The following is a 27,987-nucleotide window of genomic DNA, read 5'->3' on the forward strand; positions in this document are numbered from 1 at the left end:
CACATGAACAGTGTTCCGGAGCTGAAAAAGACTCTTTACGTTTGCGATTTTTGCAGATAATTTTATTCTACTTTTTCACAGATATGTTTATTATTCTTTAAGCATAAATTGTTAGCTAGGTTATTTCGTATTTTTGTCGTCAAAAGAAAATTTTGTTAGTTTTTGAGTGGGGCCCATATTTCAGACATCCTGGCCTGGTTAGAAAAATATGCCTCACGTCATATTATTATCCGTAAAATAAATAAACTTTATTATAAAAAATACATAGTTAGTAGTTGTTTTTCTAAGGTCTTATAGCATGTATAAATGTTATGTAGCATTGTTATAAACATATAATAAGCAAGTTTCAATAGAAAAACAAATGGGGGGCCCATATTCGGACCAGTTCCTCTACCTATTCCCAAATTTTCATCCTTCCTTTATATTTTTTGGGGTCAGATCAGGTTTATATTTGGGTTCTTTGATCAGGCTACCAGGCCTAATACATTTTAAAGTAGTAGTTGTAGTAATTTGCCTACAACTATTTAAAAATTGTTACATTACAGTCCTGTGAATTGTGGGTGCAATTAATGGGAATCTCGTTTTTTTTTGTGGGAAGGGGGGGGGGGCGGGTGCATTGAATTTCGCCAAGGGCGCACGAATGGCAAGATACGTCCCTCCTTAGCAGTGACCGAAGGCACCATCTGCTCCAGTTCTGATGGCGTATTCGTGTTCAGTAACCTAAAAAACCCCTCGTGTAATCTGTTTGCATCAATTTAGTACCGAAATCCCTCGAAACTCCAGAAGATGACGTGACCCTAAATACTAGGTACTCCGGGTGTCGAGTCTGATGGCGTAGTCGTATTCAGCGACTCCAAAAACTCCCGAATAACAAGATCTGACCCCTAATATGCTTATTTTGACATGTTGATGTACTTTTGGAGACATTTTATGCACTTCAAAATGCAATTATGCATTTCCACCCATTTTTCTGTAGCAAACTTTTTCCCTGACATCATCCTGAACACAATGCAAAAAGTTGCAAGTCTCTAGATGCTGTATTTAAAAATCGATTTATTCCGGTGTTTGTAGTGCACTGCACGGATCTAAGAATTTAATTCAATAGCCCGTCGAATATCCTACTGCCAAGTCACTGAATCATTATCTCATTACACAACGGTGTTCTATGCGAATTAAACTATACTAAAAAAATTACATAGAAAGAAAGTTTTGTAATACACATCTAACAACGATTAGACCATGTCTATATAATTAGCAAAGCTGATGTCAAAACGTGAACAATGCGTGGCGAAATGGCTGAGAATTAATTTGTATTAAAAAATAATTTATATTTCACGATGCCCTATTTTTAAACCAAGATAGATATTGTTTTTATATTTATGATACAAGGAATATGCTACAAGGTTTTTATTATGGTAATCGGTTATCAGCTTTTCTATCTACTGTTGATGTAATGACTATACCCATTAATCTTTAAATATTTAGTTATTGGTTCAATTTAATAATGGATACATGGAATGCGATTTTCACAACAAGAAATATCTTTATACATACAGTGTTTTCCACAAGATCTGAGAATTTTCAATAAACAGAGTGCGCCATTAGTGCGAGAAAGTCCAATTTCTCGTTTGTCGCAATATATACAATAGCTATTTGTATAACAAAGGAGGAAAGTGCTACTTTTCCTCCCGAGAATGAAGTTTACTGGAGAATATTAGTAGGGGAGATATGGGCAAAATGATAATTCTAATTTATAACGATGGCTAGTAACTTCAATTACAATTATACAGGGATACCACTATCCCAACCAAACCCAGCAATGTTCTTAGATCAAAACGGACAAATGTACCAAAATAGTCAAATGTACAATAGACAACCGTTACCTGGATATCAACCAACACCACTTCAAATGATACAACAAACAGCACCAACATACATGCAGATCGGTGGAAACGAACCCAACATAAACCAAAACATTGTGCAAACAACGCTGTTACCACAACAACAACCACAAGCGCCAAATGAATGGAAAACAGTAACCTATCAGAAAAGAATACGCAGTCCCGATTATATCCAAAAGCACTCAAAACAAACCAAATTGGATGACTACTGGTTAGGAACAAACAAACAAACAAATATATTTGAAAATTTACCAAAAGAACAAGAAGAAGAGGAACACGAAGCTAAAAACGACCAAAAAGAACCAAAACCTCCACCAATTTATATAGACGGTGTAGCTGACATAAATCCATTAATATCACTTCTAGAAGAGGTTGTTAAAGAGCAGTATCTCATCAAAACGGTTGGACAAGAGAAAGTCAGAGTACAACCTAAAGTAGGTGAAGCCTACACTAAAATTATAAAAGCCTTGGAAGAAAAACAAACCCAGTTCTACACGTATAAGCCGAAAACTGATAAAACCTACAGAGTCGTGTTAAAAAATCTGCATCATTCCACTGACATGGAAAAAATCAAAACAATTTTAATGGCATTAGGACACGAAACTGTAAATATACACAACGTTCTCCAAAGTCGTACAAAAAAACCTTTGCCACTATTTTTTGTGGACTTGAAACCCAAGGACAACAATAAAACCATTTATGAAATAAAAGAGCTCATGAACTGCAGTGTTATAATTGAACCACCTCGCAAGAAACGGATAATACCCCAGTGCACGAGATGCCAACAATACGGTCACACAAAAAACTTCTGTCAGCGAAATCATAAGTGTGTGAAGGGCGCGGGTCCACATAATACAGCAGAGTGCCTCCGGAAAACAAGAGACAACACAGTGAAGTGCGCGAATTGCTTAGAAAACCATCCCGCTAACTACAGGGGTTGTGTAGTGCACAAACAGTTACAACAACAACTTTACCCGAAGCTACGAGAAAAGACCAATGGAGAGAACCAATCAAACATCAGACCTGGAATATCATATGCTCAAGCAACAGTGGGACAACAGCAGCAACAAATACAGCAAGTAAGTAATACTCAAACTCAGATACCATTACAAATGATACCTCCACAGCAAAACGATATAACCGAGTTAAAAGGAATGATGAAGGACCTAATCACACAGATGGGGACCATGATGAACCTTATCACAGCCCTAGTTAACCAATTATCGAAATGAAACAGTTACTAAAAATAGCTCAATGGAATTCAAACGGACTGAGCCAACATGCAGAAGAAATAAAGACGTTTCTCAAAGAAAACAAAATAAACATCATGTTAATAGCAGAGACGCATTTTACTAAAAAGTCTTATATGAAAATCGCAAAATATAATATCTACCAAACAAATCACCCAGATGGAGCAGCCCATGGTGGAACTGCAATTATAATTCGCAGCAATATAAACCACAACGAAAAAACAAACTATGCGAAAGATCACCTGCAAGCAACAATAGTTGCTCTAAATACTGGAAGCGGTATTCTAAAAGTTTCTGCAGTCTATTGTCCTCCAAAACATAACAATAAAAAACAAGAATACTCTAAATTCTTCGAAACGCTTGGAAACATAATGCCAAACACAAAGCCTGGGGCTCCAGACTAATAACTACGAAAGGTAGAGAATTACTTCAAACTATAAATCACAGTAACTTTAAGCACTTCGCCACAGGAGAACCTACATACTGGCCCAGTGATCCACAGAAAACACCAGATGCCATAGATTTTTTCGTAACAAAAGGCATTAATACTAAACAACTCAAAATACAGTCAAGCTTTGATCTATCATCTGATCATTCACCAATACTCTTAACCATATTTGAGGGAATAGTAGGGCGACCAAAAAAACCTATAGTATGCAATCATAAAACAAATTGGGACACCTTTCAGGAACGGGTGGATGCATGTATAGATCTTAAAATTCCTCTTAAAACAACCGAGGACATAGAAGTAGCATTAAAAAAACTAACAACTTCCATTCAAACTGCGGGTTGGGTTGCAACCCCGATACAAAAAGACAGTGATAAAATCGACGAAAACCCAATCATAATAAAAGACCAAATTGCTGAAAAGAGAAGACTACGCAAAAAATGGCAGCAAACAAGGACAGCAGCAAATAAGAAAAACCTCAATAAAGCAAGTAAGGACCTAAAAAAACTTCTGTTAACGATGAAACATGACTCGGTTCAGGCATATCTCGAAAACCTAACGCCAACGGAAGCAACAGACTACTCACTCTGGAGAGCAACAAGAAAATTGAACAGGTCACAACAACATATTCCCCCTATAAAAGATCAACAGGGGAAATGGGCCAGAAACGACAAAGAAAAGGCCAATGCATTTGCACTTCACCTATCAAATGTGTTTAAACCAAATGAAGTAGAGAGTACACAAGAAGACATGGACGACATACAAAACTACCTGGAGTCACCTCTCCAAATGGAACAGCCCATAAGCAACTTTAAATACAAGGAAATAAGAGATGTAATTGTACACCAAATTAAACCAAAAAAAGCACCGGGCTATGACCTAATAACCGGCATTATAGTGCAAAAACTCACTAGAAAAGGAATCACAGCATTACTACAAATTTTTAACGCAATGCTAAGGCTGAGCTACTTTCCAAATCAGTGGAAAGTAGCAGAAATAATAATGCTTCCCAAACCAGGTAAAAACCCTAATGAAATATGCTCGTACAGACCCATCAGTCTCTTGCCAATCTTATCAAAAATATTTGAGAAACTTCTACTCAAGCGAATGCAGCCAATATTAACGGAAAAAAAGCTCATACCAGATCATCAGTTCGGCTTTAGAGCAAAACATGGCACAATAGAACAAGTCCACAGAGTCGTTAAACAAATTAGCAATGACTTAGAAAAGAAAAGGTATTGTTCAGCCGCATTCATAGATATTAGCCAAGCTTTTGATAAGGTGTGGCATCCTGGACTATTGTATAAAATAAAAAAAGGTTTACCTCACAACTTCTATCCATTATTAAAATCATACATAACTAACAGATTTTTCTTAGTAGAACAGCAGTCTGAATATACTAACATCTACCACATAGAATCTGGAGTACCACAGGGTAGTACCTTGGGCCCAATATTATATTTATTGTACACGGCAGACATTCCCACTATAGAACAAACAACAGTATCAACATTTGCTGATGATACAGCAATACTAGCCTCCCATCACAATCCTGCAGGAGCTACAAGAAACCTACAAACAAACTTGAACAAAATAGGAGTATGGCTAAAAAAGTGGAAAATAAAACCGAATGAATCCAAATCAATACACGTTACTTTCAAGATGAAAAGAGATCAGTGTCCACCAGTGAAACTAAATAACAGCCAATTAGCACAAGCTGATAGTGTGAAATATTTAGGCATGCACCTAGACAAACGCCTCACATGGCGGACACATATATTCAACAAGCGAAAACAACTAGGACTTAGACTGCAGCAACTATACTGGATTATCGGCAGGAAATCAAAACTGACCATTCAAAACAAAATACTTGTATATAAATCAATTCTAAAACCAATCTGGACATATGGAATCCAGCTATGGGGCACAGCGTCAAATTCAAACTTAGAAATACTTCAAAAGGTTCCAAAATAAGGTTTTAAGAATAATAGTCAATGCCCCCTGGTACGTGCCAAATACAGCAATAGAAAGAGACTTGGAAATCCCCACCATCAAAAGTGAAATAAAACGACATAGTGAAAAATATCGGGATAGAGCGAATACGCATGTGAACCCCCTCGCGAGTGATCTATTTAACACTGTAGGTGAGGTGCGCCGCTTAAAAAAAGCAGGTTTAACTAACTGTACTCAGAATAACAAACAAATAACGGTTTTAAATAAATAGGTTAATTATGTAAAGGAAATAATTCACTGGAAATATTTCCTACATGTCCAATGTAAATATCCGACCATTTACTTATTGTCCTTCAATATTATATATGTGACAGATTGTAAATATACTGGGAGTTAATAAAAAAAAATAATTTATGTAACTAACTGACAAAATTTATTAGAGCACTAAAACTTAAAAGTAGGTACAGTATAACTGTCAACTGTCAAAATAAATATAAGTCAAATTATTAATGTAAACATTTAGTCCATGTTGAGACCGCTCCCGTCTGGAAAAATTTCTGATTCGGTTTCTTTGTGAATTCCTATTCAAAAATGTCTCCTTTAAACAAAATTTGAAGGGTGCCGGGCGGAATAATAATTTTTTTAAACAAATACAAAAGATCACGTTTTTTTGCTCCATAACATATATTTTTAAGTTTCGTGGGTCATTCTTAACAAGAAAGATATCTTGTAAATTTTCTCAAAAATTGATAGTTTTCGAGTTATAAGCGTTTGGCCACACGGGCGGTTTTTACGGCCGCCGCCCGTAAGAGCAGTAAAAATAAGCGCGAAAATGGGTCCTACGGTGAGAATAGTAGATGGCCAGAGTGTTGCTGCGCGATATTTTACAGCTCAGTCTGGCCATCTACTATTTTCACCGTGGGGCCCATTTTGCGCTGATTTTTACTGCTCTTACGGCGGCCGTAAAAAACCGCCCTTGTGGTCAAACGCTAAGCGATTTAAAATCTGAAAAATGCGAAAATACCCATTTTCGAGGCTTAAAAACTCATATTTAAATTAGTATTTTTGAGGTTGCCATATACTTAAATTGAAGTTTAAACGTTCAGCTTCAAGATTCTGAAGAGAGATCGCGTCTAACCTTAATATAAATCGTTGTTTTTTAATTGTTAAATATGCATGTCCATCCGATTGTTATGAAGGTGCGGCGCGCTCTATGCCAAAAATCTCCCAGTTTCCTCCGAAAAATATTTTTTATAGATTCTTTGGGACATTCTAAATAAAAATAAATAAAAAAAGGTTCTTGACATTTTTCTCAAAAGTTAATAGTTTTAAAGTTATAAGCGATTTAAAAACCAAAAATACGTTTTTTTTGTAATTTTTCGGATTTTAAATCGCTTATAACTTTAAAACTATTAACTTTTGAGAAAAAGGCCAAGAAACTTATTTTATTTAGAATATCCCAAAGAATCTAGAAAAAATATTTTTCGGAGGAAAATAGAAGATTTTTGAAATAGAGCGCGCCGCACCGGCAAAAAAATCGGATAAACATGCATATTTAACAATTAAAAAACAACGGTATAAATTAAAGTTAGACGCGATCACTCTTCAGAATCTTGAAGCTGAATGTTTAACCTTCAAATTAAGTATCTGGCAACCTCAAAAATACTAATTTAAATATTAGTGGAGTCACTGAAGGTGAATATGAGCTATTACCTCCGATTTCGTTGAACCTCCATCTATTTGCATGAAAATTGGTGAGTGGTTAGAGGATATCTCAAATAACAAAGGTGACATGGTACCACCTTGCGCTTTTACCCTGGGGGTGGATGCCACCCCTTCTCGGGGGTGAAAATTATTTTATTAAAAATAACCCCATAATTCAATAGAGGGACAAATTTCAAGCAAAATTTGTTATATAAAGTTATTAAAATAAATCAAAACTTTTTGAGTTATTAAAGATCAAAGATTTTAATTTTTCTTGAGAAAAATGCATGTTTTTAACCAATTTTTCATCAATAACTCAAAAAGTGTAAGTTTTTACAAAAAAGTTATTCTTATCAAAATTGAAGCTAATAAAAAACGAAATAAAGCCCTTACTACAAAACCTTTTAATGTTAACTAAAACTGAGTTATAGGTAATTGAATGTATATTTTTTTCGGTGAGTAACTCTAAGTATTCAAGCTGAAATAACGGGAAATTTATGCATTTTATAACATAAACTTATTAAACATTTGTCAAAGTACTTAAAAATATCTATTAAATGAGCCCCCGAACATGTTCATAGCGTTAAAATTTATGCTCCAAATTTTTTTTAAGTCTATCTTTTAAAATATTTCCAAAAAATGTTATTGTTTTTTTAATAACTCCGTTCGTGTTTACGATATTAGGTTCATCTAAAAACTGTTTCAAAGTTAATTCCAAGTGCTATTTAAGAACGTTGAACCTAATATTTTAAACTCCTAAGTTTTTTAAAAATAAAAGGTTAAATGACCCTGGTTGCATGGCTCCCACAGCAAAATTTAAAATTTAAACGTTTCTATCTCGGTTAATTTTTACCCTATAGAAATAGTAAAACAGGTAAAATATTTGGCACAGAAAAAACTAAAATTTGGTTATATAAATTTTTTTACGTATATTGAGTATTTTTGGAGTTATTATCAAAAGAATATGAGAATTACAGTAATTTTAAAAATTATGATTTTTTTCAATTATATCTTTTTTTCAAAAAAATGCATTCTAAACCGGTCAAAATTATCGAAAACATTACTTATGCTAATATAAAAAAGTTTTTGTAAGGATTACTATAAATTTTAATTTTTGTGGAAATGGCGTATGTTTTATTTTTCACTTTTTCCTAAAAAATTCGAAACGGTTCTTTTATTTTCATTATGACTTGCTCAATTTTGACGCTATTACTTTGTTCTAAAGCTCATTGGATAGGTATTCCGAAGTACTTTGGAAAATGTTTAGCAGGAATATTCTATACATTGCATCTTTTTCCCGTTATTTAAGCTTGAATACTTAAATTTGAGTACTCGTCGAAAAAAATACACATTAAATTGCCAATAACTCACATTGAGCTAACATTAGCTTAGTTCTTTATGTAAGGAATGTATTCAATTTTTTATTATCTTCAATTTCAGTAAGAATAACTTTTTTGTAAAAGCTTATAGTTTTTCAACTATACGTGAAAAACCGATTAAAAACATGCATTTTTTTACGAAAAAATAAAATCTTTGGTCTTTAATAACTAAAAAGTGTTGATTTATTTTAATAACTTTATATAACAAATTTTGCTTATAATTTGTCCCTATATCGACTTATGATATTATTTTTAATAAAATAATTTTCACCCCCGAGAAGGGGTGGCATCCACCCCCAGGGTAAAAGCGCAAGTTGGCATCATGTCACCTTTGTTCCTTGAGGTATCCTCTAATTACTCACCAATTTTCATGAAAATCGATGGAGGTTCAACGAAATCGGAGGTGAAAACCTTCAGTGACTGCACTATATGAGTTTTAAGCCTCAAAAATGCGTATTTTCGCATTTTTCAGATTTTCAATCGCTATACCTCGAAAACTATCAATTTTTGAGAAAAATTACATGATACCTTTCTTGTTTAGAAAGACCCAAAAAAACCTAAAAATATATATTTCAGAGCAAAAAAACGTGATCTTTTGTATTTGTTTAAAAAAATTGTTTAAACAATTTCTGCCCAAATATTCCGCCCGGCGCCCTTCAGATTTGTTTAAAGGGGACATGTTTGAATAGGAATCCACAAATAAACCGAATCAGAAATTTTTTCAGATGGGAGCGGTCTCACCACATGGACTAATTGTTAAATCAAAGTAAAAATTTACTGTTTTTACCATTCTGCAAAATACAGGATGCTCTATATATGTATAAACGTTAAAATGTATAGATACTTACATAAATAGATAATAGAATATTGTATAGGGCGTCAATAAGTTATTCCATCAATGACATACCTTGTCGTCAGTTTTACTTTTCCTCTCTAGGGAGAAAAAGTACTTTCCCTCCCTAGGGAGGAAAAGTACGACTTTGCTTCCTTCAATCAGGTCAGGAAAAGTATACTTTCGGTAGAGGTAGGTGGGAAAAAAATTATTTAGGAAAAAGTTGAGGCCTAAATAAGACCATAATTTAGCAATATTTTTAAATATACAAGGCCACCCGTATTATGAGCATCAGATCGAAAAACTGAAAAGTACGTGTTCAATGTTTTTCAAAAATCTATCGAATCATACCAAACACGACTCCAACGAAGGAAGGTGGGGGTTACTTTGAAATCTTAAACAGGAATCATTTTTTTATTACAAATTTGGATTCCTTACGTAAAAATAAGTAACTTTTATTCGAGACCTTTTTTCGAATTATGGATAGATGGCGCTATAATCGGAAAAACCGATTTGGAAATGGAAAATAAATTAAAAAATGGAAGATCCCCACTAAAATGGAAAACTTAACTTTTTTGGTTTTAGGACCTAATCTTCACAACCCAATAGGTCCCAATGACCCTTTAGTAACTGCACATTTAGTATCAAAGGCTCCCCTACTATAAACAAAACATACAGTAGGTATCGTTTCAGCTTTTGTTATAAATCTACTTCTTTCTCTTTTTATTGGCTTGCATACTTGTGCATATGACAGTTTTTAGCTTATAAATAAAGCTTCTACTGTCAGTTTAATGACTTTATACTTCTAAAAATGTCCCGTTTATCTGTGAAAAGTTTTTGTGAACCATCAATATCTGAGACCAACATCGCCAGTCTACCGGACGAAATACTCTTACACATATTTTCCATGATTACACAAATAGACCTATACCGCAACGTAAGATTAGTATGCACAAGATGGAACAGGTTATCTCATTGCTCAATCCTGTGGAAAAAAATAAACGACAAAGAAGATATTCCTTTCCGAGTTCTTTGTAAATGGATCCGTGACTCTCCGTTGCTCAAAGAATTGCATCTTGAAGACAGACGCATAACTCAAATGGTAATTTTATGTGACACTGTTAAAAAATTTTGCAAGGATTTAGAAATGGTATCGTATCCGGAAATCTCGACTGAATCTTTTAAATTTTAATTATTTTATAAGAAGCTTAACAACATTACATAATACACGGGTATTTTAGAAGATAAAGATATTTTATATATATTGTATTTAAGACATTTATTATATTATAAAAAATATTACATTTTGGGATTGATAATAATTCTAACATAACAGGATCAAGAGTAGTTCAGTTGTATTACTATTTCTTCTGATGTTATGTCTTCTATTCTCACTCCTGCTTTTTGGCCATAGTATAAGTTTGAAATTATTCTTATATCTCTGAGGTCTAATTTTCTTTTTTCTAATGCTTCAATTAGTTGGTCATGCCTAACTCTATCAAAAGCCGTAAGTCTATAGTAGGGGAGGAAAGTATGTTAAATGTTCAGTCACTCGAGCGCTTTGGGGACCTATTGGGTTGTGAAAAGTAGGTTCTAAAACTAAAAAAGTTAAATAAAGTTTTCCATTTTAGTGTGGACTTTCCATTTTTAGTTTAATTTTCCATTTCCAGCAATCGTTTTCCATAATTCGAAAAAATGTTTCAAATAAAAGTTACTTATTTTTACGTAAGGAATCCGAATCTGCAATAAACATGGGGATCCTATTTAAAATTTTAAAGTAACCCCCCACCCCACATCCGTGGGGGGTCGTGTTTGGTGCCATTAGATAGATTTTTCAAACATATTGAATAAGTGTATTTTTCAGTTTTTCGATCTGATGTTCATTTCGAAAATATCACGGGATTTGTATTTAAAATTTTAAATTTACCCCCATCCCTCTCCGTGGGCAGTCGTGTTTGGTATCATTCGATAGATTTTTGACAGATATTGAGCACGTATTTTTTAGTTTTTAGATCTATCGTTCATTTCGCGAAATATGCGCTTTTTTCTTGTGAAACTTTGTGACTCACCCATTGCCTTACGCCCCTCCCAAATCGTCAGATTTTTGAAATATACACTGTTTTGCATGTCCTTAACTTACCTTATCTTAATCTGACGGTTTTTGAGTTTTTCTAAGGATAGATTTTTTTTCGGCCCCCCTTAACGAACTCCCCTGTGTTTAGAGCCAATATATGGTAGAGATACATCTACAGGGTACCAGGGTTCTCCCCATATGATAATCTGACGCGCGAGAGTTACTGCAAAAATCCCCGCATGGGCTACCCTACCATATAAAACACATGTACAGTTCCTGATTCATATGTAGACATCTTTGTGACAGGACGTTAAGTGCGAATAGTACCTCCCTTGTTCCTAGACCTTTACGGAATCCAAATTGTGTATCGCTGATGACTACATCTAGTTTCCTGCATATTCTATTATGAATCACTTTTAGCAGGATTTTCAGTGCGTGACTCATCACACATATTCTACAATATCAGAGCAACTCTTGGAATTTTTCTTTTTTGGAAGGGTTAATACAAGCCATTATTCCATATGTTTTATAGATTGTCGTAAAGCGTTCGACAGGGTTAACTGGAGACACTTAAGGCGAATATTGAAATAAGTAGGCGTACCACAACATTAAATTTCGCTTATAACTGAACTATACGAACACACTACTGGATCAGTATAGTCCTGTCGCCAGGGGGGGTACAACGGCCTCGTTAATTCAGATGGACTTACCCAAGTTTTTTTTATGTATTTTGACCCGTAGAACACGAATTTTTTGGGTATCAGTTGATCCGGATGTCGATAAGATTGTTATAAACAAAGAACTTGAGGAATTACATAGCAGCGATTTTTCGCAAAACAAAACATTTTTTTGTATTTTTTGGATGATTTTCAGCAAAAAATGGTCTTACAAGTTCTTTAGTAGGATGCATAGTTTTCGAAATAAACGCGGTTGAACTTTCAAAAAATCGAAAAAGTGCAATTTTTGAACCGGAATAACTTTTTATTAAAAAATAAAATAGCAATTCTGCTTACTGCATTTGAAAGCTCAAGTCAAATTACATCGGTTTTGATTATTTGCATTGCTAAAAATTAAGTTTTTATTTGTCAAACAAAGCTATAAACACATAGTGTTTCCCATGCCAAATGCATGCGTTTTAATGTACGTAAATATACGTAGAAATTCTGTATGCGCGCCTACTCGTTCGATTTCAAATTAGAAATGCATTGAAAACACCATTCAATCACTATGTGTTTATAGATTGGTTTAACAATAAAAAACACTATTTTTTAGCAATGAAAATAATCAAAGCCGATGAATTTGACTTGAACTTTCAAATGCAATAAGCGTAAGCAGAATTGCTATTTTATTTTTCAATCAAAAGATATTCGGGTTTAAAAATTGCAATTTTTCGATTTTTTAAAAGTTCAACCTCGTTTATGTTGAAAACTATGCATCCTACGAAAAAACTTGTAAAAACATTTGTTGCTTAGAATGACTCAAAATATACAAAAAAATGTTTTGTTTTGCGAAAAATCGCTGTTATGTGATTCCTCAAGTTCTTTGTTTATAACAATCTTATCGACATCCGGATCGACTGTTACCCAAAAAATTCGTGTTCTACAGGTCAAAATACATAAAGAAAACTTGGGTAAGTCCATCTGATTTAAAGAGGCCGTTGTACCCCTACTGGCGACAGGACTAGTACTACTTGACACACTTTCAAACGAATTTCATCCAGAACGGGGTGTCAGGATGTATATTATCTCCACAATTATTCAATAATATTATGAAAAGAGCACTTGAAGAACGGGAAAAAGGTGTTTCAATAAATGGTCATAAAATAAAAAACCTACACTTTGGAACAGGGCTGCTTTACCCATTAGGCAATATAGGCAGTTGCCTAGGGCGGCACATTATGAGAGGGCGGCAAAAATACTGTACAAAAAATATTTGTATATAAAAATTAAAATCGAATAACATTTAAGTGCATCGTACATCCATCAATGGAATATAAGTGGGCATTTATTTCTAGAAAACAAATTGCATTTTCTTAACAATATTCATTCAAAAAGGACAGAAGTCGTAAATTTAGGGATTATTGGGCGGCGGCAGCACTGCAAAGGCGGCAGCGGCGGGCGCATTATAATTCTATAATTCTATAATTTTTTTTAAACTGAATCCTTTTGGGTTATTCGTGGTTGAAAATTTGCCATTTTCATTGAAAAATGTCGTCTTTTCGGACGGTTTTTTGCGAATACCTTAAAAATTATGCATCTAACGAAAAAAACTATATTAAACATTTTTGTAGCTTATGAAAAACCAAAGAGATTCGTTCCTTCATAAGTCTTCTGGTGATAACATAAAAAGAGATATGGTAGGTGAAAAGAAATTTTTTTTGTGCATGCCCAAATGGGTGTGTTCAACTTAATAACAGAGAAAGGGTTGATTTTAAGGGTATAATGCTATCAATATCTTTAGTAAGTACTGCCTGAAAAGACCTTTAAAAAGACCGCATTGTTAAATTTCGATTACATTCAAACTAAGCGAGATATGGTGCAACAAAAAGGATGACTAATTTATTTTAAGATAAAATGCGAAGTATCTATATTTTAACCCCTCATCCACCAGATTTAAATGCATCGTTTTGCTTCTACAATACCTTTTACCTTTTACTATAGTGTTATTTCTATATTCAACAAGTTGGACGGGTTTAAAATTTATGGTTTTTGAAAAAAATAAGATCAAATTATAGAGAACATTTTTATATATTTTTTTTAAATCTTCCTTTTTCTCTATGTAACTCGAAAATGATAATGATATACTGTAATCAAAGAAAAATAAAATTGTTATCTAAAAGAAAACCTACATTTTTGTAAGGTATTTTTTACGTATCTCTTATCACTTTCGAATTACATGGAGAGAAAGGAAGATTTTTAAAAAAATTTAAAAATGCTTTTTATAAATTGATCTTATTCTTTTCAAAAATCATTCATTTTAAACCCGTCCAACTTTTTGAATATAGAAATAACATTATAGTAGAAGGTATTCTAGAAGAAAAACGATGCATTTAAATTCTGGTGGATGAGGGATTAAATATACTTCTCATTTTTCCTTAAAATACATTAGTCATAAGTTTTTTTGCACCATATCTCGCTTAATTTGAATGTAACCGACATTTAACAGTTCTCGTTTTAAAGGTCTTTTCAAGCACTAGAAAAGGTATTCGAAGCATTATACGCCTAAAATCGACAATTTCTCTGTTATTTTAAGTTGAATACACCGATTTGAGCATGCACTAAAAAAATATTTTTTCACCTACCATCTCTTTTTTTATTAAAACTAGAAGATTTATGAAAAATTAATCTCACTGATTTTTCATAAATTACAGTTTTATATAGTTTTTTCGTTAGATGCACAATTTTTATGATATTCCAAAAAAACAGTCTCCGAAAAGTGTCATTTTTCAATGAAAGTGGCAAATTTTTAACCACGAATAACTCAAAAAGTATTGAGTTTTCAAAAAAAAAATTATACAACAGTTATTGCTTAGAATTAGGTTCTCTATCCATTTCCGGTGTTAGTTTGATAAAAAAAATTCCACCCCCGAGAACGGGTGGAATTAAAAGCGTCATAGGATATAGCGTAGACTTTGTTTCTTGAGCTATTCCCTACTTACAGTGATTATTTCATTCATAGGAGATTCTGACCAATAGAAAGCTACAGAAATAAAAATTAAACTGATAGTTTTTGATAATATCCCGTCGTCAAGTATATTACGTCAGATGCCCTTCGTTGCTACGAAAAAATACATTCAGTGACATTAATGACAATTAACATTTTAAAAATTATAAAAGTAATGACTTTCAACCGTCAAATATTTATAACAACTGTGTATTTAATTGTACTAATTTGTACTTACATAAATAAATTACAATAAAATTTTGGTTTTGAACAGTTTTATTCATGAAATAATCGCAGCAAATTGCACTCGATCTCTAAAATTATTATCGAATTGTTGCCCTCGTGACACTTTGACATAATTTGAAATTCGTCGTGAAATTAAAACTGTCAAAGTGTCACTCGGGAAAAATTCGATAATTATAGAGCTCTTGTGCAATTACTACTGAAAATATCAAGTAAATTGATGCAGTCAAGTAAATAGTAAAGTCAAAGTAAAGTCAAGTAAATGCTGACATTTTCGTTGACAGGTGTCTTACAAAGCTTGTTTAATTTATAAATACTCATCACCCCAATGATGAAATCATATTTTGGCCCGAAATAGCGTCATGCCATTACGCCAGGAGAACGACAGATTAATTAACTGTTCAAAATATAAATTTTGTTCTTAAGTGCGACAACCCTCCAAATGTGTCGAATGGTGTATAAATGGTGTATAGTAATGGCTGGGAAGTCCAAAATGAGGACCAGCTAAGGCGAAGAATTTTGCAAAAATTTCGTAAGATCGTTTTAGAAACAGTCCAAAGGCTTATTGCACAAGCAAGACCAAAGGACCCCGTAGAAACCTTATGGGAAATGGCTCTCTGTCAAATGCTCTGAAACTTTGGGTTCTGATAGTCCTTGATGTGTAGAACAAAAGACTCAATGGGCGCGTAGCTCCAAAAAATCATGGTGTCAAGATCTCTGGAGCCTCTGAAGTTATAGGTACAGTGAGGACGTTTGAGTTGGAATAACTTCATTTTCTCGAGAATGGGCGACTCTGGAGATAAATTACGAATCAGGTCGATTTTTATTTTTAAATTATAATTTTTTGGCATATATATCATACTAGTGACGTCATCCATCTGGGCGTGATGACGAAACCGATGATTTTTTTTTAAATAAGGATAGGAGTCGTGTGACAGCTCATTTGAAAGGTTATTCAATTATCTATTCACTGATATAAATATTAACATAAATATTTATACAGGGTGCCCAAAAAATTTTTTGAATGAAATTAGTTGAGACAAAAAGAAGAATGTATATAATTTATTTAATTGGAAATACATTTTACTGCTGTCAGAAAACAGAAAAAAATGTTAATTTGAAAAATAAACATTGGTTTTCGCTTAAATTAAATGTTCAAACTGCTAAGAGGGAGGTGGGTGGCAGCTTTAATATTTAATTTAAGCGAAAAACAATATTTATTTATCAAATAAACATTTTTTCCTGTTTTCGGACAACAGTAAAATGTATTTTGAATTAAATAAATTATATACATTCTTCTTTTTGTCTCAATTAATTTAATTAAAAACATTTTTTACGCATCCTGTATAAATAATTATGTTAGAGTGTATATTAATGAATAGAGAGTTGAATAACCTTTCAAATGAGCTATCAGAGGACCCCTATTTCTATTTAAAAAAATCATCGATTGCGTCATCACGCCTAGATGGATGATGTCACTAGTATAGCATATATGCCAAAAATTATAATTTAAAAATAAAAATCGACCTGATTCGTAATTTATCTCCAGAGTCACGCGTTCTGGAAGAAATGAATTTATTCCAAGCCAAACGTCCTCACTGTACCTGTATCTTCAGAGGATTATATCTTAAAACCATGATTTTTGGAGCAACGCGCCCATTGAGTCTTTTGTTCTACACATCAAGGACTACAGAACCCAAAGTTTCAGGGCATTTGACAGAGAGCCATTTCCCATAAGGTTTCTGCGGGGTCCTTTACGTGCCATCGAAGATCACGGACCTCTTTTTGTTCTATAAAAATACGTTATAAACCTTAAACTTAATTTCCTGTATTTAGTTAATTAAATAAACTTAATTTACAACTAGAAAATACATACTTATTTTTTTCGAAAACTTTAGGGACATGCGTTACACAAAGACAAAGATATTGGATAGACTACATAACTTACTTATTTACATAGTTATTTGTTTAATTAAATTGTTCTCACTCTTTATTTCCAACATACTTATGTATACTAACTAAAAAATGTTTCAAATTTTTTCCCTAGAAATGGGAAACTGTTGGGGAATAAAGCTATTATTTATTTATTTATTATTTATAACAATCATCCACAAATAACCACAAAGATTGACCGGTTTGAGGTTATGAGCTCATACTTATATCTGGGATCACTGATCACAAACATAGGGTCATTACAGGAAGAGATTAAACGTAGATGTGATCTAGCAAAAGTTACAGCAATAATGGCCAAAATATCGAAGGACTGTCAAATTTCAGTTGCCATTCACCGCTCTTTGAATTTCATAATTAATTTTACAATGTAAGACGTTTAGTCAACATTTAAAAGGTTTTAACGTTTGTATTTTCGGCTGGCTCAGCATGTCAATCCTGTAACACTGATGATGCCCTTTTTACAAAGCGAAAACGTTTTGTGATATTTGTGGCTCTTTTAAGGGTTTTTAAATAAATATCCCTTTTACAAGGACAAAAATATTTCATTAAATTGACTTTTAATTAAAATTTTGGTGCTCAACTATTAGACCAGGGCGGATCTGTGAAAAATCGTCTATTTTTGGATGTGCGAGGTGCATTCGGATTTTTTCAGATAAAGTTAGGTGACAACTTCAATAATAATAAATTATTCAATGTTTTAACCACTTTTCTTGCACTTAGAACCTTCGTAATTTGCTTAGAAAATTCATATAAATCAACCATATAACATACTTAAATTGTCGACCAAATTTCATTAAAATCGACCTGATAGATTTTGCATAATAATTTTGCAATCTAAATTTTTTTAAACAAGTTCAAATTTTTTAAAAACTTCCTGAACAAAAAGTAGACCGTTTAGAAGATTGCTAATTTTTTGCATATAAAGAGGTTCTCTACCTATCTAATACACTTTACAGAATTAAAATCGGATTATTTAAGCGGCCTCAGCACTGTTTTAAATTTATAAAAAAATTTTGGCCTATAAACAAATACAGTGAGGACGTTTGAGTTGGAATACATTCATTTTCTCGAGAATGGGAGATAAATCCTGAAATAGGTCGATTTTTATTTTTAAATTCTAATTTTTTGGTATATACATCATACTAGTGACGTCATCCATCTTTATGTGATGACTTTATCGATGATTTTTTTAAATGAGAAGAGGGGCCGTGTGATAGCTCATTCGAAAGGATATTCAATTTTGTATTCAATAATATAAACATTAGCATAATTATGTCTACAGAAAGAAGAAGAATGTACGCAATTTATTTAATGCAAAATATATTTTACTGCTATCAGAACACAGAGAAAAAATATAAATTTGAAAAATAAACATTGCTTTTCGCTTAAATTAAATGTTCAAACTGCTGAAGAGGCTGGTGGGTGGCAACTTTAATATTGAATTTAAGCGAAAAACAATAGTTATTTGTCAAATAAACATTTGTTCCTGTTTTAGGACAACAGTCAAATGTATTTCGGATTAAATAAATCATATACATTCTTCTTTTTGTCTCAATCAATTTAATTAAATAAAATTTTTGGGCACCCTGTATAAATAATTATGTTAATGTTTATATTAGTGAATAGAGAATTGAATAACCTTTTGAATGAGCTATCACACTACCCCTATTCTCATTAAAAAAAACGTCGATTACGTCATCACACCCAGATGGATAACGTCACTAGTATGATATATATGCAAAAAATTAAAATTTAAAAATAAAATCGATCTGTTTCGGGATTTATCTCCAGAGTCGCCCATTCTGGAGAAAATGAATTTATTCCAACTCAAACGTCCTCACTGTATTTGTTTATAAGCCAAAAAATTGGATATAACTTTAAAACAGTGCTGAGGCCGCTTAAATAATCCAATGTAAATTCTGTAAAGTGTATTAGATAGGTAGAGCGCCTATTTATAAGTAAAAAAATTAGCAAACTTCTATGGTCCACTTTTTGTTCAGAAAGTTTTTAAAAAAAATTAGATTGCAAAATTATTATGCAAAATATATTAGGCCGATTTTAATGGAATTTGGTAGACGGTTTAAGTATGTTGTAAGAATTTTCTAAACGAAAAACGAAGGTTTTAAGTGCAATTAAAGTGGTTGAAAAACATTGAATAAAAACAGGCTTTCTTGTCCCCTTATTTTGAACTTATTGCTATTTTGTAGAAAGGGTAATAATTTAAGACATTTTAAACCAGTCGTGTATCATACAACATTCAATTATCTTTATTTTATTTCCCTACGGCTTTGTTCCAAAATGAATCTTTTTAAAGTTATAAGCAAAGAAAGCAGAAAAAAATCGATGTTTTTCGAAATTTTTAAATATTTTAATTTTTTTATTAATGTTCCTGGCATATTTGAGAAGGAGCATTGAAAAGAGCATATTTGAGCATAATTATAAGTCAATTATAATTACATATTGAAGTTGTCACCTAACTTAATCTGCAAAAATCCGAATGCCACCTCTCACATCCACCTCAAAACAGATCCGTCCTGGTCTATATGAAGTTTGTTACCAAAAGACAACCGTTTTGAGACCATATCGATTTTACATTGGTGTTCTGTTAAATACAAGCTAAAAAATTATATTACAGATTATAGCAGAAAGAACAAAATATAGAGGAAAGGCTGTACAAAACAAGGAGATACGACGAACAATAGGGAAAACAGCCAAGTTAATTTATTTGATGAAACAATGTAAAGCGGTTGATAGAATTAGTTTTCCGTTTAAACTTATACCTACATAAATTAAAATAACTGATTTATATGAATTAGAAATCGAGGTGAACTTTTTTAACCCAACTCTTTCCAGTTGGTGGATAACAGAACAACTCAAAGAACAGTTTTATGGGTCTACTAAATTGTCGACCGTAACAGACATTTAAAATATTTAATATTTCAGCGGAAATGATGTTTCGATTCTTCGAAATAGCGTGAAATCCATTTCACTACAAATCAAACGACAAGAAATATAAAATGGTACCAATACCATTAAGAGGCTACATTAGCGCGTCATTAATATTTTTTTTTCGAAAGTTCTGCGAACTTTCAACTGTGCGGCAACAGTGCGTCGTGATAACAATAATTATTAGAGTTTTTAGACCCTCTACTTTTTGACGTACGTTAATCGTAAAACGTTATACTTGTCATACGCATTGAGTAGTAAATAAGGGATAACGTGTTTACCTAAAATAGTTTTTGAATCCTTTCAGAAACTACGCACACAGATTAACGTTAATTGACATTTGACAAACGTAACCTATAAAACGGCAGGTGTGTGCTGTGTCCTATTTTATTGAATTATTTGCCATAATGGAAGAAAATATTGAAAATGTATTAAGACCTTTACTACTTTAAGAACACAAAACATCCATACCAAGTTTAACAAAACAATTCAGTGTTAGATTTTTCAAATTCTAACAGGGTTGCCAAGCAGGTTATGTTATATGTTTATTAAGTGATAGTTTTAAAGAAAAAAAAATTTTAATACAATTTTATACATAGTTACTGCATCATTACTATATTTTTTATTCTAGTTGTCCTTGGTTCAGCTCATATGACTTTTTTTCGTTTTTTATGATTTAGATATGGCATTTGACAATAGAGAGTTTTTAGACCCTCTACTTTTTGACGTACGATAAACGTAAAACGTTATACTTGTCATGCGCATTGAGTAATAAAAAAGGGATAACGTGTTTACTTAAAATAGTTTTTGAATCCTTTCCAAAAATACGCAGACAGGTTAACGTTCATTGACATTTGGCAAACGTAACCTATAAAACGGCAGTTGTGTGCTATAACTTATTTTATTGAATTATTTGCCATAATGGAAGAAAATGTATTAAGACGTTCACCAAAGACAATTTACTACTTTAAGAACACAAAACATCCATCCTAAGTTTAACAAGACAATTCAGTCAAGTGTCAGATTTTTCAAGAAATGGTGTAATTTAGAATTGTTCTACCAGGGTTACCAAGCACATTATATTCAATTATATTAGATATATGTTTATTACCTGATAGTTTTTAAGAAAAACACATTTTGATTACAATTTTATACATCCTTATTACATTTTTGAAGTTATACTTCTTTAGGCGCGATTGAGAGTAAAATTGCATAATACTGCGCGCATGCGTACACAGACAGTATGGCGTTTAGTTGCTATCTTTCAAGTTATGTATAAATATGTCAGTGCAAGAAAAGGTGTGAAAAGAATATATTAGTGTTTTTAGTGAACATATTTATTATAATTTTTGCGTCTTTGAATTTGTTTTCCTCAGGAGTCAGATGAGTATTATTAAAACATTTTATTGTATATTTATTATACTTCACCTTGCCTGTTTGTTACCGTGAATTGTCATTAGGTACGTCCGAACCGATACAGACACAGTCCTCGTAGCGTATTTGGTATAGCATTCGGCCAGAGATCGAGAGGTCTTGAGTTCGAATCCGGAGCAATCCTATACTTTTTTTTTTATTTTTTTGAAAGCGGTAAGCACAAAATTAGTTTGGTGTTTAAAAAAAATTAAAACAAACTGTTTAAAGTATGTATATTTATTTTTAAGAAATCATATAATAGAAGTATAACTTCTTACGTGCGTATAAAGTACACACACATTCTTTTTTTATTTTAGTTGTCTTTGGTTCAGCTCATATGACTTTTTTTTTCGTTTTTTATGATTTAGATATATATGACATTTGGCAATCTTACAAATACGTAATCCCTTAATAACGTCAACCTTATTTCTACCTAAATAAGGGGATACCTTATCCGCTAATAAAGTAATACGTTATTTTTCTGTTAATGCGCATGAGCAGAATAACGTATAACGTTTAACGTTACTGAAATAAGGGGCTTAAAAACTTTCTACTCTTACAAATACGTACTCCCTTAATAACGTGAACCTTATTTCTACCTAAATAAGGGGATAAGAATAACGTATAACGTTTAACGTTCCTGAAATAAGGGGCTTAAAAACTCGTAATAAGACGGATCGTTATGAAACCTTTCGCATGCGATTCGGAAGAGCTTCAGGAAAATTCTTGAACACTTGCTATGAGGGACAAATGAAAATTACATTGTTGTCTGCGATAAATGCATTTTCCAAAGTGCATCTCCAAATGTTCAAAATTTAAATTCACAACTCGGAAAATAATCATGGAAATGAGATCAATTTTCATACACGAGGTTTATTGAGGTTGCTGAACAGAAATATCGAGTCGAAGAAGCTGTAATAGGTACCTGGTGCTCGGTATACACGTCGTCCCCTGGAAAGTTTTATGGAAATTCATTATGAAAATCATTGAAACTTGTTATCCCGAGGTTTTCGAGGTCGCTGGACACGAATATTCCTTCGGGGATGCTGTACGAAGTACCTGGTGCCCAGTTTCTATGCCATCTTCTGAATTTTCATGAAAATTCGTTATGAAAATAGTTGAAATTTATTATCTTGGTTTTTTTGATGTCGCTGAACACGAATATTATATGGAAGATGCTGAATGAAGAACCTGATGACCGGTATTATACAGGGTGATTGATTAGTGGTGTAAAGCTCAATAGCTCCGCTATAGTAATAGATAGCAATAAAAATTAATTACAAAAATTTTAGCCACCTTTGAGCCTCACATTACAAAATTAGTTAGAATGTTACAGGGTGTTCGATAACACAGTGGCAGACCAAACTTATGTTTTTTTTAAATGGAACACCCTATATTTTATTTTATATTCGAAATCCTGTTAACTTCTTCATCACAAAAATATAAAGGTTTGTAATGTTATACAGGGTATTTATAAAGTTATAACTAATTTTGTATGAAAATCTTAACAAGTTCAACTCCCTGTATAAATAAAAATAAGCACAACAGGAATGGTTTATTAAAGCCATATTTTTTATTTATGGTAAAAATTTTCAAGAATTATTGACATTGCTAATTTTCTTTATATCAAATACAGGGTGAGTCAAAACGCAAGTACATTATTTTCTCAGTAATGTTAAATGGAACACCCTGTATTTTATATCATTATTGAAAAGTAACATTACCGTACTTTAATTTTTATATAACATTCCCTATGGCCAAATTTATTAATTTTCGAGATATTTTTATTTTTCAGAGCAAATTATTTTAGGTGTATAAATTTATCTAAATTTTAGGTAAGCCATGACTGAATTGATAATTCACCATTACCGATTATCAATCCGGTAATCAATGTAACACTGTAGCAAATAAAGAAATAAAAAGAATTTATTAGTAATACATTTTACAAACAAAAACACAACCACAACATGCAACATTTTTGAAACAACTAAAAACTATATTTTTATGTAAATGCAACAAATAAACAAAGAAAATTAGTAATATATTTTACAAAAAACACACAAACACAAAATACAACATTTTGTGAAGACAATTAAACACTACTTTTGTATGTAAATGTAACAATGTAACAAATAAAGAACTAAACATAATTTATCAGTAATACATTTTGCAAAAAAACATGTTTGAAAAAATTAGAAGCTACAATTAATAAAATATTTTTAATATTTAATTAAATAAGGTGTTTAAAATTATCTCCTAACACATTTATTATGCACGCCTAAAAACGATAATTGAATGAGCTACTTACTCTACGAAGCATTTGTAAATTAACACATCGAAATACACTTTTTATTCTATTTTTCATCTCATCCCTTGTTGTTGGAGGTATTTTATAAACTTCATTATTAACGTAACCCCAAAAAAATCAGTCCAGTTTATTAAATTCTGGTGATTTGGGCGGCCACGCTACTGGTCCATTGAAAAATGAAAATATCTCGAAAACTAATAAATTTAGACATGGGGAATGTTATCTAAAAATTAAAGTACGGTAATGGTACTTTTCAATAGTGATATAAAATACAGTGTTCCACTTAAAATTACTGAGAAAATAATGTACTTGCGATTTGACTCACCCTGTATTTGATATAAAGAAAATTAGCAATATCGACCATTCTTGAAAATTTTAACAATACGTTAAAAAATATGGCATTAATAAACCATTGCTGTTTTGCTTATTTTTATTTATACAGGGAGTTGAACTTGTTACGATTATCATATAAAATTGGTTATAACTTTGTAAATACCCTGTATAACATAACAAACCTTTATATTTTTGTGATGGAGAAGTTAACAGGATTTCGAATTTAAAATAAAATATAGGTTGTTCCATTAAAAAAAAACATAAGTGTGGTCTGCCACTGTGTTATCGAACACCCTGTAACATTCTAATTAATTTTGTAATGTGAAGCTCAAAGGTGGCTAAAATTTTTGTTATTAACTTTTATTGCTATCTATTACTGTAGCGGATCTATTAAGCTTTACCCCACTAATCAATCACCCTGTATATAATTTTATGGAAATTCGTTATAAAATTCAACAGTGAGTAACAATACTTAACAGTAGTCAAGTTATTTTAATTCAGAGCGCAAAATTATGAAAAAAATTGTTTCAAAATTTTTTGTAGTATTAATAATAAGTCTTTTATGATATAAAGATGTCAGAACCTCGTGTATACAATTAAAACTCTCAGTAACCTTAAAAAACCCGGAATAACAAATTTCGACAAAATTTATTACCAATTTCCATAACATTCCCGGCGACGACGTATATACAGAACACCAAGTACCTCGTATAGCATCTTCGTTGCAATATTCGTGTTCAGCGACCTCAAAACCCTCGAGATAATAAATTTTAACTATTTTCATGCCCTTGTAGAACTTTTAACTAGTTACGCTAATGGTACCTAGACAAGACGAAAACGGCGGGTTGGTTGGAAAATATATTCCCATGAAAATGGCCATTTTCAAGGCTTAATAACTCGGTAAAAAGTTATTATTATGAAAGTCAGAAAGTGACTAAATCAAAGTTTAAAGCCCCCCCCCCCCTACATGATCCTGAACAAATTTGTGTCATTAATTTATTACTAAGCTGTTATTTTTAATTTTTAACAATGAGCGGTAAGATCGTATTGACGCGGCTGTAAATGTGAGTACGAGTAAGATGCACCATTGACTACCGGAATGGCATCTCTCTTGCACTCACCATTGACGACAGCCTAATACGTGCATGGCGCTCATTATTATTACTTATAAATAACAGCTTAGTAATAAAATAATGACAAAAATTTCTTCAGGATCTTGTAGGGGTGGCTTTAATATTTGATTTAGTCACTTTCTGACTTTCATAATAATAACTTTTAACCGAGTTATTAAGTCTTAAAAACGGCCATACTCGCGTTTTTCAAATTTTAAATTCAGAGAACAAAAAAAAAATTGTCCGGGCCAAAAATATTGATTTTTGCAATTTGATTAAAAACAATTTTTTTAAAAAAATTGGACCACTTTTCACGTAAGCGACTTCTTGAATCTTATTCTGGGATGTCTCGTGAACGTGATTATGCAAAAAAATCTCATGAGAACATTTTTTCCAACGAACCCGCCGTTTTCGCCTTGTCTAACCGTTTAATTGCGTTTAATATAATGTATGGCGAAAATTCAGAATTATTGATGTTAGCCGAAAAAACAAATGTATGTCAAATAATAGTATAATTTATAGACAAATGTACAAAATAATTAATTACATACCAAACAATTTAAAATTAAATCTACTCACAAGTCACAAGTCGTGTATATTGTTTATTCCTATTCGCTTAATTATTACTATGGCTTCATTAATTACCACTCTGATAAATCATAATGTACAATTCACCACGAACTGACTATTGTTTTTTGATTGTACTTATTATTGGTTTTAAATTATAGTTTAACATTTTTATGACACAAGGAGGAAAACGTTAAAAATAATAGCAGATAAGGCTAAGGGCTTGTCCATATAAGAGCGGTTTGCCAACGTCGACGCACAGTGGTTCCAAATGCCGAAAACGTGGTCATGAACCTTTAAAAGTGTATATTGTTTATACATTTTGGAATTACTTTCGTTATTAAGGGTTTTTGGCATCGCTGATTACGAATCTGGCATTATTTTTTCTGAAAAACAAAATGGCGGATCCAACATGGCGGAAAGAAATTGAAAATATCAATCAAAAAGGAAAATTTTTTATCAAATTTGGTAGGTTAAGGTAGCTGATTATAAATCTAACATTACTTTTTTTTTAACAAAATGGCTGATCCAATATGGACGAAAGAAGTTCGAAAATTTTATTTTAGCCGCATTTTTGTTTAAAATGTTATACTATAAGTGACTTTTGAAGCTGCTGATTACCAATACATTTTCTTTATAAAGTACAATATTCAGAACCTATTACTTATATACAACTGCCCATACATACTCAACAATCGCCAGAATCATGAATATGCGTCATTTCCCACTTTTGTATTTAAACAACTGCCAGCAATGCATAGGCAGTTATAGACAGCTAAACCAAAGTGATTCTGTATCTCCTTACTATATATTTTAAGATTAATAAGCATTAATTGCAGAATTATGCAGAATTTTGTACTTTTGGAATGCATCTTTACAATTTTTTAATTATTTCAAGTATATTTTCACTATTTATGCATTAACAAATTTAAGGCATTTATTGTTAATAAATGTTGATTTAAGTTACATCTTATATTATTACATACTTAAAAAAGAAGAATCTGCTTTACAGCGATAAAATTGATAAACTACAAAACGTTTTACAGCGTTTTCAATATACAAGTTCTTTTTCACTTTCTCTGCCGGCCCAAATAACCCCGGACATAGCCCACTTGTTCCTGAGTTGTGAACCAGAATACATCCAGTCTGATCTTCATACCTGTGTATTAGGACTTTACGATAGTATGAGAAAACAACTGTAAACATGAAAATCCCTAAATAGGGACTCCTTTTTTCGCCTCATGACCACGTTTTCAGCATTTGGAACCACTGGCTGGCAGTCTAAACGCTGGTAAACTGGCGGTTGCATATGTACGATGTTGAGCGGCTGCATTTGTTTCCATGTTAGGCCTCGTACATTAGGGTGGAACGCATAGGCGTAACCAGGGGGTGGTTTTGGGGGTTATAGCCCCCCCCATTGTGGATGTATTTTGAGCTTTATACGCTTAACATCATTATTATTCCATAGACCTTCAAGGATAGGAAAAAACATTTTTTTTTCAAAGAACTTTCTAATAGCACTCAAAAGTTGCCCTATCATGTCTACAATAAAACTACAAAATATTTTTGTTCTAGGTTTACATCTTGAGGTGCCGCAAGAGCTTTGAAAATATGGGTTTTAACAAAAAAATACAGAAAATTTCAAATATTTTATATACTTAAGCTGGTGTCGTAGCTGACATTTCTTAGTCAAATATTGTTTCTAATATCAGTTCATATTGCTCTCATTGCTACATGTACACATTCCGATAAGATTTCTTAAATAAATTGGTATTTTGTCTCAAACTTGGGCATAATCTTTTGGGAAGCAATCTTTGCTCTAACAAAACCATTTTTGCTTCAAGACTAGAGACACTAATAGATGACTCATGAGCTCTATGACTCTTTTCACTGCCTACGTATTACAGG

At 32.3% G+C, this 27,987-nt stretch overlaps 2 protein-coding genes across 4 annotated transcripts in view; one reads left to right on the plus strand and one right to left on the minus strand.

Moving 5' to 3' along the window:
* LOC114328611 (uncharacterized) overlaps positions 1-27,987 on the minus strand; it is a 137,233-nt gene that overhangs the window by 42,872 nt on the left and 66,374 nt on the right. Inside the window, exon 1 of one of the 3 annotated variants that reach the window (XM_028277501.2) lies at positions 26,092-26,208. The exons of the other annotated variants lie outside the window; for them this stretch is intronic. The gene's annotated coding sequence lies outside the window, so the exon portion shown is untranslated. Of the gene's footprint in view, positions 1-26,091; positions 26,209-27,987 lie in introns of those variants that run through there. 3 annotated transcript variants of the gene reach the window in all.
* On the plus strand, positions 10,248-27,822 carry LOC114328613 (uncharacterized). The gene is made up of 2 exons (XM_028277504.2): positions 10,248-10,569; positions 27,655-27,822. The coding sequence occupies exons 1-2, from the start codon at positions 10,279-10,281 to the stop codon at positions 27,739-27,741; spliced, it is 378 nt and encodes a 125-aa protein (XP_028133305.2). The 5' UTR covers positions 10,248-10,278; the 3' UTR covers positions 27,742-27,822.

The sequence above is a fragment of the Diabrotica virgifera genome, chromosome 6 (genome assembly GCF_917563875.1).
Source record: "Diabrotica virgifera virgifera chromosome 6, PGI_DIABVI_V3a".
Taxonomy (NCBI): domain Eukaryota; kingdom Metazoa; phylum Arthropoda; class Insecta; order Coleoptera; family Chrysomelidae; genus Diabrotica; species Diabrotica virgifera.